The following is a 16,571-nucleotide window of genomic DNA, read 5'->3' on the forward strand; positions in this document are numbered from 1 at the left end:
GTTATTTACTTTTATGATCTCTTTGATTGAAGAGTATCGTGATGTCAAACCTTTATTAATTTGAAAAATGTTTAATGGCTTTGATATACGTCTAAAAAAGACTATCCAAGGCCCAGAAGAGCTCTCCTGATATTTTTTCGTTCGTGGGGGTATCGGATTCATGCTAGGATTTACGTCCATGGATTCATCCATTACATTAAAATTTTTAACTAAACTTTAAAATAAAATTTGAAACCAACACTACGCAGTACTCAATCAAAAGGAAAAGAAAAAACTTCTACCTTGAAATTGTTGTCTATCTCCGTTGCACTGCCGTGTAGATCCTCGTTGCTCTAGATGTTCTTGTTGGATGTATCTGGACGTTGATACAATGCTGAAGCTCACTGTAGCGATAGAATATGATGTGATGCTACTGCTACCTGACATCCAGCACCACTCGAATTCCGATTTGCTTTCGTCTTCGCCAGCTGTAACCAGCGCAGGTCACCGGTGTATACCTGCGTGTTGTATGGCAGTGGAAAGACCGAGTTGTCTTGTCTCCTTCTTCCTAGTGCTCCGCACCGATATGCTTCTGCACCGAAGTGCCTTCGCACCGGTGTGCCTTTGCACTCTCCTGCTTCTATGTGCCTTTGCACTCTTCCTCTTCGATGTGCCTTTGCACTCTCCTGCTCAGCACTTGTGGCTGTATATTGCGGCCTGGGTAGAGTTTGGGAAACGCCCTTTGTTGTTTCCTTCACCAGCTTGGCCCAGCACTAGGGCTCTCTTATGCAGCACGACTATACGTTTTAACGGCTGCTGCCAACAGGTCTCTACCTGTAGTTCAACCGTTGTCGTATTTAACGCGTGTAAACTAACCAGCGTTATTAAACTGTACGCTTCTATACACAACCTTCTCGGTTGAACGGCTATTACTGAATGAGGCAAAATATCATGCTGTACACAGTATTTTGGGTACTTAGAAACAATTGTATGTAACAGTATAAAAAATCGTGTTTTATGTTGCTCCCAAGCATTTCTCTGCCAGACAGCGCTCAAAACTTCTACTGCTGGAATAGGGGCAAAAGACGCTTACACAAAAATGTCGATATCTCCGTTAAAAATGGACGGATGTTAACAATCTATGGCTTGTTGGATAGCTTTCACCATGCGGAATCTAAGTTTAAAAACATATTCTGTTTTCAAAGTCAATTGTGACAGATATAGTGAAAAAACATTTTGACATAAAACTTCGTATATCTCAAAAAGTAAACATCCAATCTCAAAACCATTCAATAGCGTTCTGGGTGACGGGGAGACTTTTCATTTGCGACTAGTTTGATCGAAATCGGTCCAGCCATATCTGAGATCTCGACCTCTTAGTTGACAACACACATACAGGCACACACACATGCACATGGACATTTGCTCAGTTGGTCGAGCTGAATCGATTGGTATATGACATTCGGAAAATTTTTCTAAAGTTTGAGCGAATTCTATACCTATTTTTTATATATATAAAAAAAGGTAAAAAGTGGAATATTCTTACAAGTAGAAGTATAGAAAAAAATATTACAAAAATCAATCAATTCCGGTTCATTGGAATGATTTTGTTGTTGTTAGTGTAGTGACAACAACAATTTTGATTTGGTTCAACTAACGCTTTGTTTGAAACAACCAACATTTGTTTGGAATTACCAGTTTCTTGTTTGAAGCAAGCATGTTTTACTTGAATCAGTGCTAACTCCGTTGGAAATAACAATTTTTTTGGTTAGATTAAGCAACCGGGATTTTCTACGTGAAAGTAAATCAATGAAACAATCATGCATCTCCATTAATGTTACATGAAAAGGAAGTGCACAGTTTGTAGTTCCAGAAGCCTTCGTATTATGCAACCTATATTCAGAGCGAAATATTTTAAAAAAGCCTTGGTATTACATTCCTGTAGTGGAATTTGACATTCTGTTTCAACAGACTTCGCAACCGATTCAGAGTGTACAGAACCATTGCATGGCTGGTGCTACGATTCTATTGACACCACGAATCCTTCCAGGTCGGGGCTCGAACATACGACAACTGGGTTGTTTGACCAGTGCCCTATGCATTGAATCGTCAACCAAATTTAAATAAAGTATATAAAGAAAATATTTTTTCGTTCTATGTTATATGCATATGCACTAGAGATGGTCGGGTATAGAAATTCTTATACCCGAACCCGACCCGTACCCGAGTGATCAGCAAAAAAAATTACCCGTACCCGACCCGTACCCGATTAAAAATTTAAAAAATTACCCGTACCCGACCCGTACCCGATCAATAATAAAAAAAAATTACCCGTACCCGACCCGTACCCGATAAAAAATAAAAAAAAATTACCCGTACCCGACCCGTACCCGATTAAAAATTACCTGTACCCGTACCCGACCCGAATGAGTAGTAAAAAGTTTACCAAAATTCAGGATGGAAAAAAATAGTGTTTTAGATAGCGAGCTAGATAGAGCGTATCAGGCTCTAGTTTGTCAGTAAAATACATTAAAATGCTTGTTTACATTTAAACATATAAATACACTGTGAAGCATGAATAAATTTCCAATGTCTTTGGTACTTTATACTCATTTACAAATGTCAACAAAAAGGAGTAATATCTACTCAAATTTTTCGAGAAGCATATTTATCCAAAATGTCGTAATACCCATTTTATTCAATTTTGGGTAGGTATGGTTTTTACGAAACAGTGCGACTTTTGATCCAATTCTTTAGAACCACAAGTAAGCGTGCTCATTATCTTGACACACAAATAAAAATTCACATTAGAATCACTTGAAAGATCACGAACATCCCCTAAAATTAATAGAGTATCATCGGTTCGTTTACGTGAATTGACCAAACATCAAATAATTCACGTGTATTCCCGGTGTGAAAAATTCAATTTTGAAAATGGTGAACTGTGAGTCCTTCAAGTGTAAGTAGTTTGAACATTTGTGAGAAATTTTTTTTGGTTACATTTTTTTTACTACAAAGCAAAATGAATTATGATTTTGATTTAAATTAATCTGTCAAATATGCCCGTTTTGTAAGCCTCACAAACCCACACCAACGATGTTAACGGGAGCTGGTGGTTTTTACAGCCATTGAACTTCTGTTCCACCTCCCTTGGAACCCTCAACGAGTGAACACGGTGAAAATTTGAGCATTTCGCGTGAAAAGATTTTCACCCGTACTTTTGCGACTGTCACGCATCGAGATTTTCAGTGAAAAGAAACGTAAATTAACTCGACGTCAACATTTCAAAAGGGCCTAAAAACAATTGACAGATTTTCTTTGTTTACTTTCTCTTTCGACTATATCTGCGTTATTATACAAACGTTCGTTACATATTTGGTAATGTTGGAAACATGGAGATATTATCTTTCATTCTACACGAATACTTTGTAGGTACACGTGAAAATTAAGGAGATATTCACAAAAGAGAAAGTAAACATTGGTTTATGTGCCCTTATGAAATGTTGACATCGAACTGGCAATATAGCTCAACTTGCTGTGCCATCAATCGGTGTCATTTCAAGTGAGGTGACACCACCCAGAAGTGAAGAATAAGAAGAACTTCTATGCAGATTTTCTGAAATAAATGTTCATGTTTTTATGGTTAGAATCCTAATGATTTATATGTAAATTTTGAAAATCTCAACCATATTTAAAATAACAGTTTTCTGGTATCTGAATGTGATATGAGTACTACACTACATTTTATATATTAATCAAATAATTTTTACTGGATTGTGCATTAAACAGCTTTAAAATGGCAGTCCATTAAAACCTACGTGGAAAGTAGGGTCTGACCGCAACATCTTAGAGCTAAGGCAGTGTATCTTATAAAATATGTTATAAAAAAGTAGGGTGGAAAATATTCACATAACTTTTCACGTAACTATGATTGATCGTTTTTTTTTAAATGAAGAAAAGAAATGTTTTTTTCTGGAAAAAGATGCCAGTTTTCAGGTCTGGTTCTAGGCGCGAATGTCAAAACCCCTTGAATCAAATTGTTTATTTTTCGGAATAACTGTTTTGCAATAAAAAATTCTCGTCAACGTGTAAACATATTTATGTGAAGTACAAATGGTCGGGTAATCGATCAGAAAAAAAAATTTACCCGTACCCGACCCGTACCCGAGTGAGTAGTAAATTTTTTTACCCGACCCGACCCGTACCCGAGTAAGTAGTAAATTTTTTTTACCCGTACCCGACCCGTACCCGATTGAAAATAAAAATTTTTACCCGTACCCGACCAAAAACCCGTCGGGTACGGGTACGGGTCGGGTTTCGGGTAAAATACCCGATACCCGACCATCTCTAATATGCACCCGAAAAATGGGACTGGGAACAAAATCAAAACTGTTATTTACCTTTGCCGAAAGATCTAATGTTTAAAACCGAGGTGAAACAAACCTTACAATCAATCAATCAATCGAATCCATTACTTTCTAATCAACTTCACTACTTTCAGTAGCGATATTTCCTAAGTAACAATTTTTGTTATGCTAGCTTTTGAACCCTATGTTCAGACTAGTTTGCAACCAGAAATTTGAGTTATTGTTACTAACATCTAACCACTGTTTCACCGTAACGATTTACATATACGCTTCCCAAGTAGCAATCCGCAACTAGTTCTGATACGACAAAGTCCAAAGTATGTTGCAACAAGAGCACGAATATGTTTTCTATGTTATACTGGTTAAAACATGGTGACAGCAATGTGTCATCACAACATAACTAGTTACGAAATAGTTATTTAGGTTTTCAATCATAGCATCTTTGTGTCATATTGAATTAAATATAATTTATAAGCTATCGTTACTGAATTCAAACATATCTTTAGTCACAACAATGCTTCTAGCCCCTAGTTGAAAAGAAGTTTATTTGACTTCAATAGTTGCAACCCGTAACTAGTTTTGATATCACTTAACCCAACTGTGTTGCAACAAGAGCACGAACATGTTTTTATGTTATACTGATTGCAAACTAGTCACAAATACGCTAGCGTAACAAAAAATGTTACTTGGGATATCACAAAAAGATGTGGTGATTGGACACCTAAATAACTTTTTCGTAACTACCCAAGTAAAAATTTTTGTTACAATATTTGAGTGATTGTTACTAACATCTAACCGCAACAATGCTTCTATCTACTAGTTGAAAATAAGTTTATTTGACTTCAATAGTAGCAACCCGTAACTAGTTTTGATACCACTTAACCCAACTGTGGCAGCAGTGTTTCTTTACAACGTAAACATTGAACTAACTATCATTTGTAAGTTATCGTTACTTGATTCTAACATATCTTTAATCGCAGCTATACTTTTTGCTACTAGTTGAAAAAAAAAGGTTTTTTTTCCGTTGCGAAGCCATTATAACAACGTTAACGTATATGTGAATCGTTACTGTGAATTGATATAGCAATAACATAGATATTATAAGATTATGACATATAAATTCTTCATTGATTCAGATAGTTATCGGTAGGTTTTCCCAACGTTATGATAACGAAAATGCAAACAAAACAACCTTTGTTGGCTTGAATATGGCGAACACAGTATGGAGTCTCAAGAAGTGTATGAAACATAAATAAAACCAGGATATTACTTTTTTCAAAACTACTTTTTGCCGAAAATAGTGAAAGGCAGAATAATCATTTTTGTTCTATGCACTGTCATAACTGATAATATTATAATTCTCATGATATATGAGTGTAAAATGTTGAGAAATAACTCTATTTGGAATAATTTTGAGCATTCTGAACATAGGGTTATTTTGTTGTTTATTTTTTATATCTTTATAAACAGATTTTGATTGAAGGCGCATAAAAAACAGTTAAGTAAAATTGAATTCCGCTCGACAGTTTTAAAATCTTTGTGAAAATTGTACCTTGTATCGAGTTTGTGATTTAATGTACTAATACTACTAAAATAAACAACAAAATAACCCTATGTTCAGAATGCTAAAAATTATTCCAAGTAGAGTGATTTCTCATCATTTTAAATTCATATATCATGAGAGTTATAATATTATCACAATCGATGTTCAATCCCTATATTATTTTCTTTGTGTTTATGACAGTGCATAGAACAAAAATGACTATTCTGCCTTTCACTATTTTCGGCAAAAAGTCGTTTTGAAAAAAGTAATATCCTGGTTTTATTAATATTTCATACACTTCTTGAGACTCCATATTGTGTTCGCCATATTCAAGCCAACAAAGGTTGTTTTGTTTGCATTTTCGTTATCATAACGTTGGGAAAATCTACCGATAACTATCTGAATCAATGAAGAAATTATATGTTATAATCTTATAATATCTAAGTTATTGCTATATCAATTCACAGTAACGATTCACATATACGTTAATGTATTTATAATGGTTTCGCAACGGAAAATAAACCATTTTTCAACTAGTTGCTAAAAACATAGCTGTGATTAAAGATATGTTAGAATCAAGTAACGATAACTTACATATGATAGTTATTTCAATGTTTACGTTTTAAAGAAACACTGCTGTCATCTTGTTTGAACCAGCATAACACAAAAAAAAACATGTTCGTGCTCTTGTTGCAACATAGTTTGGACTTTGTCGTATTAGAACTAGTTGCGGATTGCTACTTGGGTAGTTATGTTATGAAGAAACATTGTTGTCACCTTGTTTTAACCAGTATAACAAAAAAACATGTTCGTGCTCTTATTGCAACATAGTTGGGCTAAATGGTATCAGAACTAGTTACGGGTTGCTACTATTGAAGTCAAATAACCTTATTTTCAACTAGTAGCTAGAAGCAGTGTTGGTGATTGCTGAAAATTTGACAGAAGCTGCTCGATTTTTATCTATATTGTATACAACATTTTCAATCCGGTAGAAGATGCTACAAGAATTCGAGTCTCTCAATGCATGAACCGTGAGAGAATTTTTCTACATTTCTTCGCTCCACTTCATACTCTGAGTATTTCATGGCCCTTAAAAAAAATTTCAGTCTGATAATGATCGCCACTGTGTGGAATTTACCAAGAGAGAATCGCAAGTTGACAATTATCGCAGAAAATCGAATCGATGATTAGACTTGATGATTCTCATACTAGGTTGCAATATTTAAAAACCCTTGTGTGGAGCATTCACATACATTTTCATAGACACAAATTATACAAAGGTTATAAGCACATAGTTAGAATAAGCGGCAATAGTAAAATGATTCTATCGCAATTATCCACTGCCCATACAGAATCGGATCGCGAAACGAGAATAAACGACCGTTTGTTGCTTCAGAGAGAATCCCCACAGCAGCGTGATAGCCGTTGATTCTCAGACGGTTCACCGAGAGAAATTCGCTCTCGCACTAGTGTCTATTCTGTGTTAAATGTACCATGCCGGTTTTTTTTGTTGTTGCGATGATTTTCGATTCTCTTTGATGGCACCGATTTCATCGTGGAAGAGTTGCGAGTGAGCATTCTTTGATGCGATAAAAGCCATCCTTGGTTAGAAGCATTGTTGTTATTGAAGATATGTTTGGATTAAGTAACGATAGCTTTTAAATTATATTTAATTCAATATGACACAAAGATGTTATGATTGGAAACCTAAATAACTATTTCGTGTCAAATACAAACGAAACACCGTTTTCGATGGTAAAGTTCTCACTTGCGCTCTTATCGTGTAACAATAAAGCTCCGAGGTTGAACAAAATCAAATTCAACTTGTTGAAAAAATTGCCTGACTCAGCCAAAAGACGTTTATTGATTTTATTTCATAAGCTTCTTGAGAATAATATTGTCCCACATGACTGGAGACAAGTAAGAGTTATTGCCATTCAAAAACCAGGGAAACCAGCCTCCGATCACAATTCGTATCGGCCGATTGCTATGCTTTCCTGTATCCGGAAATTGTTCGAAAAAATGATTCTGTTTCATCTAGACAATTGGGTCGAGACTAATGGCTTACTTTCAGATACACCATTCGGCTGCCGCAGGGGCAAAGTAACGAACGATTGTCTTGCGTTGCTCTCAACCGAAATTCAAATGGCATTTACTCGTGAAGGGGGCTTTTGATTCAGTTTCCATAATCATCCTATCTGAGAAGTTGCATCAGCATGGTCTTTCACCAATTTTGAATAACTTTTTGTATAATCTGTTGTCCGAGAAATACATGTATTTCGCGCATGGTGATTTGTCGACAATACGATTCAGTTACATGGGTCATCCTCAGGGCTCATGTTTAAGACCCCTTTTATACAACTTTTACGTAAACAACATTGATGAATGTATCAACACATCTTGCACGCTAAGACAACTTGCCGACCACAGCGTTTTGTCGATTGTAGGACCCAAAGTTGCAGATCTCCAAGGACCATTACAAGATACCCTCGACAACTTGTCGACATGGGCTCTTCAAATGGATATCGAGTTTTCTACAGAGAAAACTGAGCTGGTTGTATTTTCAAGGAAGCGAGAACCAGTACAACTACAGCGTCAACTAAGGGGTGGAACCATAGCTCAGGCCTTCACATTTAAATATCTCGGGGTCTGGTTCGGCTCTAAAGGCACCTGGGGATGTCACATCAGGTATCTGAAACAAAAATGCCAGCAGAGAATCAATTTTCTTCGTACAATAACCGGAACTTGGTGGGGTGCCCACCCAGGAGACCTGATCGGGCTGTACCAAACAACGATATTGTCCGTAATGGAATATGGATGCTTCTGCTTCCTATCCGCCGCGAACACCCATTTCATTAAACTGGAAAGAATTCAGTATCGTTGTTTGCGTATTGCCTTAGGTTGCATGCAGTCGACTCACACGATGAGTCTCGAAGTGCTCGCGAGCGTCTTACCGTTGAAAAATCGATTCTCAGATCTCTCATATCGATTGCTAATCCGATGCGATATCTTGAATCCGATGGTGATTGAAAACTTCGAAAGGCTTGTCGAGCTCAAATCTCAGACCCGTTTTATGTCCTTGTATTTTGATTACATGGCTCAGAATATTAATCCTTCTTCGTTAGTTTCCAACCGTGCTCATTTCTCGGATACTTCTGATTCTACTGTGTTTTTCGACACATCCATGAGGGAAGAGATTCGTGGAATTCCGGATCACAGACGCCCTCAAGTAGCCTCTAATATTTTTAATAATAAATTTAAAACAGTCAACTGTGAAAAGGTGTTTTACACTGACGGATCAAACATCAACCGATCCACAGGCTTCGGCATCTTCAATCAGAACATCAACGCTTCGTCCAAACTCAGTGATCCGGCTTCAGTTTACGTCGCAGAATTAGCTGCTATTCAGTACACCCTCGAGATCATTGAAACCTTGCCCAAAGACCATTACTTCATTGTGACGGACAGTCTAAGCTCAATAGAAGCTCTCCGGGCAATGCAACCAGGAAAGTATCCCCCTTATTTCCTGGGGAAAATACGGGAACATTTGAGAACTTTATCTGAACGGTCTTATTCAATATCTTTAGTCTGGGTCCGTTCGCATTGTTCCATTCCGGGCAATGAAAAGGCAGACTCATTGGCTGAAGTGGGTGCATTGGAAGGTGATATTTATGAAAGACCAATCTGCTTCAATGAATTTTTCAGTATCTCTCGTCAGAAAACTCTCGAAAGTTGGCAAACTTCATGGATCAATGGCGAACTGGGACGATGGCTACATTCAATTATCCCTAGGGTATCGACGAAACCTTGGTTCAGGAGAATGAACGTGAGTCGCGATTTCATTCGTGTTATGTCGCGGCTCATGTCAAATCACTATACATTCAACGCACATCTCCGGCGTATTGGGATCGTGGAGAGCGGGCTCTGCACCTGTGGCGACGGTTATCAGGACATCGAGCATGTCGTGTGGTCGTGCGTAGAGTATCGCGACGTCAGGTCGAAGCTACTGGAATCCCTTAGGGCCCGAGGTAGACCGCCTGAGGTTCCATTCGGGATGTGTTGGCGAATCGGGATAGTTCATATATTCTTCTCATATACCATTTCCTCAAACACATTAATATCCAAGTGTAATGTGTTATTCCTCGCTTAGAAAGTATAATCTCCACCTATAGGTTCGATACTAACATCCGCTCGATTCTCTCGAACCCCGTCCCTGTCCACCAGCTTCATTGGAACTAGCAAGTTCTAGCTTTTTCGTTCCCTCTTTCTCCGTCTTTCCACCATCTCGATGGCAACTAATTAGATCTCTGTAGTTTTCAGACATTTTGTTTCCATACCCCCTTTTTACCTCGCTATCCACAATATTTACTTTTTTTCATTCTCATCCGTAACATCACCATCACCGCCCACGGAGGACCGCTCCAGTCGAAGACCAGCATGCGGGCCTTCGTAGCCTGGGGGTGTTTCCTGCGGACCCACACGAACCGAAGGAAGCGGCCATAGATATTTAACAACGCCATCTGGAAGACTCATGCAATATTCAATTCACCGACCACTGCCGATCCGAGACGACATAATCTAATGATACTATTCTAGTTTTAAGACTTGTTGTTAATTAAGATTAGTAAATACCCTTGGCATCTTAGAGCTTAAGCAGTGTGCCTTAAATATATTATATTATTGAATAAAAAAAGGTTTATTTATAGATACGGTTATTTTTAGTGTTTCGTGTTTGGACCTATTTTTTAATTGTTTAAAGAATGTTTTCGTAATAAACGTGGCATTAGCAACAATCTTTTTCCATTCGTTTCGTGAAAGAATAAGAGAAAATACTCAATCAGGGAAACAAATATTAAAAAATCAAATCTGGAGTAATTTCGTTACGCTTTCGTGTCGTTAAATTTTGAAAATGCACCCCGGTGAGCATAGTAAAGAAAGATGTAGTCCTGCGTTAAAAACGTAGGTTCTCACGATAGATGCTAAGTTTCTCAACAATTGTATGTATCGCAACAGTACTTGCTCCGACATTTTCAGTTTTCAAAAATGATCAAAGCTCAAATCCAAGTCAGGACCAGTCTACACTAAACTAAACATTCCAAAAAATGTATTGATACCAAAATCATACAAATTGGTTCAGTACCAACGAAGATACAGTCATTTAGAAAAACCGTTCTGACTTTTTGAGGCTTGTTTAAGGAATGGAAAACTGCTCAAGTCCGAGCGAATCGCGCTGCAGTACGTTGATGTACCGGAAAGCGTTATTTGATGTCGATTGGAAATTCAAGATGGCGACCTCCGGTTTATCGGTCCTCCATAAAAACCCTTACAATAAGGATATTCTCGTAACGGATTGAATATCAAAGAACATCGTTTTTCGGTACCTACACAACCAATCCGTTTCGAAAATACTCATAAGGCAGGGGCAGAGAAGACAATAGTTCTAAGCCCATTTATACTTATGTTCACTTATTTATATATTTTCCGAATGAACAATCTATGTCGATTCCAAGGCAATTCTTGGGACCCTGAACTCCCACTACATACCCGGCCCGAGCAGATCAACTATTTGCGTTCGTCCTGGCTCAGAATAATGCAATAAAGATAAAAAATTGCTGGTTTGAATTTCCGAAGATTTGTGTTCCAATCGGTACATGTATGGCACGGACGACCAACGAACGGGTTGTAAATTAATTCAGTTCGTCCTGTTCATTTGGCTCTGATTCATTTATTGGATTCCTTAGCCAACACCTCCGGGATGAAGAATTATAAAGCAAACACGAATGAAAAAATGTTTATAGCACATAAAGATAAATTTAACATCGTCCCTATTCCAGTCAGCAGCAAACCGGGACGATGCAAAAGTTCGTTCCGTAACAAGTCAACCGTGAGAAGGACTGGTGCAATTCTGGCATTGTGTGTTCGTCCAGTTCAGGCTAGGACGAACAGTGGAGTGTTGGTCCTGTGCCGAAGTTCCATCTAAATGGCGCATCTATCTTGGTCTATGGATTCTATTTTATCAGCACAGTCGCACTGTTATGGGGCGGAGGGCTAACATCTGCAACCGAACGTAACGAGCTTTTCTTACAATAAACATGCTTTTCGAGTTGTAATAGAGGAGTAACATATATCAGACAATAAATTGAAGTATAAAGAGCTGGGGACGTAGCTTTTCTTCGTTTTACGATCGATTTGATGAAGATGTATGATCGAAGAAATCCTGAGGAGGTTGGCGTTGGTGGAAAGAGCTTATGGAAGTAGAACGACTCCTTTTGTATCTGAAAAACAAGAATGCGTTTCCTCTATTTTAATCGGCTTTAAAGTTATTAGTTATGCAGAAGAAAAGTTTTTGGCATAGCTTAGGCAGCTGAATATTGCTAAAATGTCTTATGAGAAAACTGATGGACTGACTAGAAATGATTCTACTTTGGGAGTGTTAATGCTAAAGCTTAAAATCATGCATGTTACCATGCGTTAAAGCTTACATCGAGGAAAAGCTGTTCGATTTTTCTCGATATCTGCTTTGCGGTGAGTAGCTTTGCATAGGAGTAATGTTCTATTGGTTTCTGCGTTTTCGAATCATTCATGCGAAAAATTTTGAGCTCCGTAAGTTGCTGAAAAAAACCTCTTAGCAATAAGAGGTTTCATACTATCAGGCAGCACTTAAACTATATGGTTCAGAAGTGCAGAGATAATTTAATCTAATGCCACTCTATGAACTTTTTTTTTGATCATACATCTACATAAATAATTTCACTTCACACAAGTCCCGTTGAAATCAGGTCATCGGCGGAATGGGTCTGTAAATTGAAAAGCACGAAACTCACCCGCATCCAGTTGAGTGGTTCAATGGTGTGTAAAAGCAGTTTTTCCTTCAATCCTTGCAGGTAACATCGCAGAAGGTAGCATGTGAGACTATAGCTGGCGATAATCACCATCTGGGCCAGATCGTGGAAGAATAGCGCCACACTGAGAAGACACCTGACACAATTCTGTCCGCTTGGACCGAGCTCTTCCGTCCATTTGAGCTGGGTTGGAACCGGCTGTTCGTTCGCCAGCAGCCAGATGTACACGGTGGAACCGGCCAGCCATAGTGCCCCGAGGACGAAGTAGACCCATAAAGTCGCTACCAGTCGGCGGGGGGTGGCGCACAAGATGAAAACCTGTAAGGAGATTAGTGGATGGTGAAACTGCGATGGTACAACCGACGGCGGTAGTGAGAATGAATTTTTAATGTCTGCTAGCGGCTTCCGTCAGTTAGCAGCGGGGACAATAGAAGAAGCATAAGACGCGATTCTGCTTTTATCGGTTTTGTTGCCTTCTGGGAGAATGCAACGGATGTTAATGAATAATGAGACGCTACTGGAATAGTGGCCAAATATAGATTCTAAAATCGATTGTAGATTGTATTGGTACAGATGTCAGCGACGAGTTAACTCCATCCATGAATTTATAATTTTACGTTAAAAGATAGCATTTAAATATTTAACAACTAGTTCAGCACCCGACACCAGACACGTACCCAGAAGGGGGGTTCGAAATCAGAAACAGAAACGAAAAAAAAAGGCGGGTGGGTAATGTCAGAGACATAACTGGATGTCGTGAATACTAAAAAACTGACACGCTCCCATCATTTTTCCGAATATCAGTTAGTTGATTGATTGTATGAGTTGTGCAAGCTTTCCTCTTTTTCACTAATAGAGTTTGAAGCGATGTACCTACATTAAAGTACAGATTAGTTACATTAAACAGCTACTATTCTACAACTATATATTCCAAACTTGAAACAATTCCTTTTTAATTTGCTAATATAGGAGGCTAGGTACGACAAATTTGTAGTTTATTTTTATTGAAGCTATGAAGTTCGATGATATCTGATTCTTCTCGAAATTTCAGTACGAGACAATTGCAATGGCCTGGTCTGAAATGTATCGACGATCTTCGGTATGCAAGAGTCATTCTAATAATAATAATGATTGTAATAATAATAATAATAACAATACAGATTAACCTGTACATATGGCAACCCTGTTTCGCATGGCATATTTTCACATGACCCCATACTAGTATAAAGATGTGTTCAACATCATTACTTTCGCTTTTGCATTGCCGTTCGTAATTGAATGTGCTAGTGACGGTACAAATCTGCCTTTCTACCGGTTTTCGGCGCCATCGTGCTGACGGTGTCTCGTACGTTCAGAGTGGCTGCTTTAACTTAAATGACGCAATTTCTCACATCACATTTCATTTTATACCTGCTAGTGGTAGCGGTGGACGGACGTCCCCTTTGTTAAAATATCGCAGAACGGGAAACAGTGAGACGATATAAAAGAGAGAGTTAACAGAGCGGCAGCCAGTAATACTGAATTGGCTGTCTAGCTGTTAACAGTAGAGATGGGCAAAACAGTTCTTTTCAAAGAACCGTTCAGCGATGCAGAGTTCTGTTGAATGAACTAGTTCTCCAGAGCCGTTCGTTCGTTCTATTCATCGTTGGTTTGTTTGTTCAAAGACTAAACCAAAACTTAGTTTTGTAAGCTTAAGCGAGCAAAAAAAGGTACCTCGAAGCAGAACTGCGGTTTCGTGATGAAACTTTCTTATTGGTACCGTTCTTGAAAAAAGGTTGAGCGAGTTAAAAAAACAAAAAAAAAAAGATCCCTCGACTTTGAACTGAGGAAATACCGTTCTCGAAAAAAGAACTATAGCTCGTTCATTCTTTCAAAAGAATTAGTTCTTTTGAACAGTTCGCGAACGAATTGCCCATCTCTAGTTAACAGTATCTTGTGGAATTTTTACGCAGAAACACGCACACAGGAGGAACAGTGAGGGGAAGGCAAAGTCCCGCACGAACCGTGCTGGTCTGCAGTTCCCAGTTGACAAAATCCATCGTCTGCTCCGGAAGGGAAACTACGCAGAGCGTGTCCGGTGCACCGGTCTATTTGGCGGCAGTGATGGAGTACTTGGCTGCCGAAGTGTGTTGGAATTGGCCGGTAACGCTGCCCGTGACAACAAGAAAACGAAAATCATCCCTCGCCATCTGCAGCTGGCCATCCGTAACGACGAGGAGTTGAAAACCCCGTCCTTTTCAGGACGACCACATCACTGTGATAAAGAAATATTTAGGATTGCTTTAAGTTTAGCCAGTTCTGATACGCCTGGAAAGTAGAATGCGCAAATCAAGTGGAAACATTTGTTTCAACAATTTGTTCATTTTTGTTTTCGGTCGGATACTAAAGTAATCACGACAAAAATACATATTGATCTGTAAAGATCAATATAAAGTATAAAGTATAAAGATCTGTTCAAAATCATCACTTTCGCTTTCGCATTGCCGTTCGTAATTGAATGTGTTAGTGACGGTGCAAATTAATTTAACTTCCATCTTGATGAATCTTTTGGTAGGAAATATTGAGATCTGAGATGGTTCTCGTGTGTGTCTTGTTTCGGCAATGGGCCTTGCTGGACTTTTTTGGCTGCCTTTCTACCGATTTTCGGTGCCATTGTGCTGACGGTGTCTCGTGCATTCAGATCGGGAAACAGTGAGACGACAGGTCCTCGATGTTGCTTTCGTGTGTCTTGTTTCGGGAACAGTTGCTCAGCAAATGGTAGGAAAAATGAACCACTCAACTTTTATATGGATGCTCTTGTATAGATGCAGACATCTCACGTTCTGATTGGCTGGTGCTGTCATGAGTTAAATCGAACAGGTTTTTCAATAGTGTACTATTGAAAAACTTCAATGTTGTTGCAATACATGTTCAAGTTGAAAATTTTCGATTCGATTGGCAGTTAGGTTATATAAATCCTTCTACAGATCACTGAGCTATGAGCTTTCATAGCGAGAAAGGCAAACGCGCCTCTTTGATACTCGTTTATACCAAACATTTCAGAAAAGTTTAATTTTGAACTATTTGAGAATATGTCACACAACTGAAAATTTTATCATAAAATTGTGATCATATTTCCGATGGCATGTAACAAGAATTATGTTGATTCATTAGATACAACAGGAGATATTCACGATCAGAAACTTATCACTCTCTCAGAGGGTACATTTTGAAAAGGCGCTCCATAGTAAAGTAAGTCGTATTTACGACAAAAATATTTTGGAGCTGTTAATCTCCCTGGCGATAAAGCAAGCCGCAGGTTCTTCGAAGCATCAAAGAGTCAACTCACATAAAATGAAGGATGAAACTGGGGTAAAGTAAATGACAATAATAATATTTATGTACTATTAAGATAATAATAATAATAATACATAAAATAGTAGTTTGATACATAAAATAGAGTTTAGTTTTTGAAGCTATATACGTTACGAAGTATTTTGAGACCTGTCTGAGTCAACGCTTGAGTAGAGTTACCATGGAATTTTTTTGTGCTGATTATAGAGGTTTTAACCTTAAGGTCATTCGCCTCTTTGGGCTAGATAAACTTTCTGGTCCTATGTGCGTTGGAAATCGAACCTAGGCGGGTTGCGTGAAAGGCATCGACTCCGTCCCGTCCCCAATATGGGAGAATGTTCCATTTGACGAAGTGTTTCACTCGATATTATCGTGTATGTATGAAATATTATGTAGAAATTATGAATGTCAATAACCGTTTAAGAATTAGATTCTTGCGGTACACGCGCTACGACACGTTTATTTTAAGGAAGTTATAGGTGTTATGAAGTGTTATATACGACGCTA

The 16,571-nt window shown here is 38.3% G+C and overlaps 1 protein-coding gene across 1 annotated transcript in view; it reads right to left on the reverse strand.

The window, feature by feature from the left end:
- Positions 1-16,571, reverse strand: part of LOC131439654 (uncharacterized) — a 211,035-nt gene that overhangs the window by 35,083 nt on the left and 159,381 nt on the right. The window contains exon 6 of the mRNA XM_058610943.1: positions 12,714-13,049. Within this exon, the coding sequence (XP_058466926.1) occupies positions 12,714-13,049 (336 nt within the window). The remainder of the gene's footprint in view (positions 1-12,713; positions 13,050-16,571) is intronic.

This window comes from Malaya genurostris, chromosome 3 (genome assembly GCF_030247185.1).
Source record: "Malaya genurostris strain Urasoe2022 chromosome 3, Malgen_1.1, whole genome shotgun sequence".
Lineage (NCBI taxonomy): Eukaryota > Metazoa > Arthropoda > Insecta > Diptera > Culicidae > Malaya > Malaya genurostris.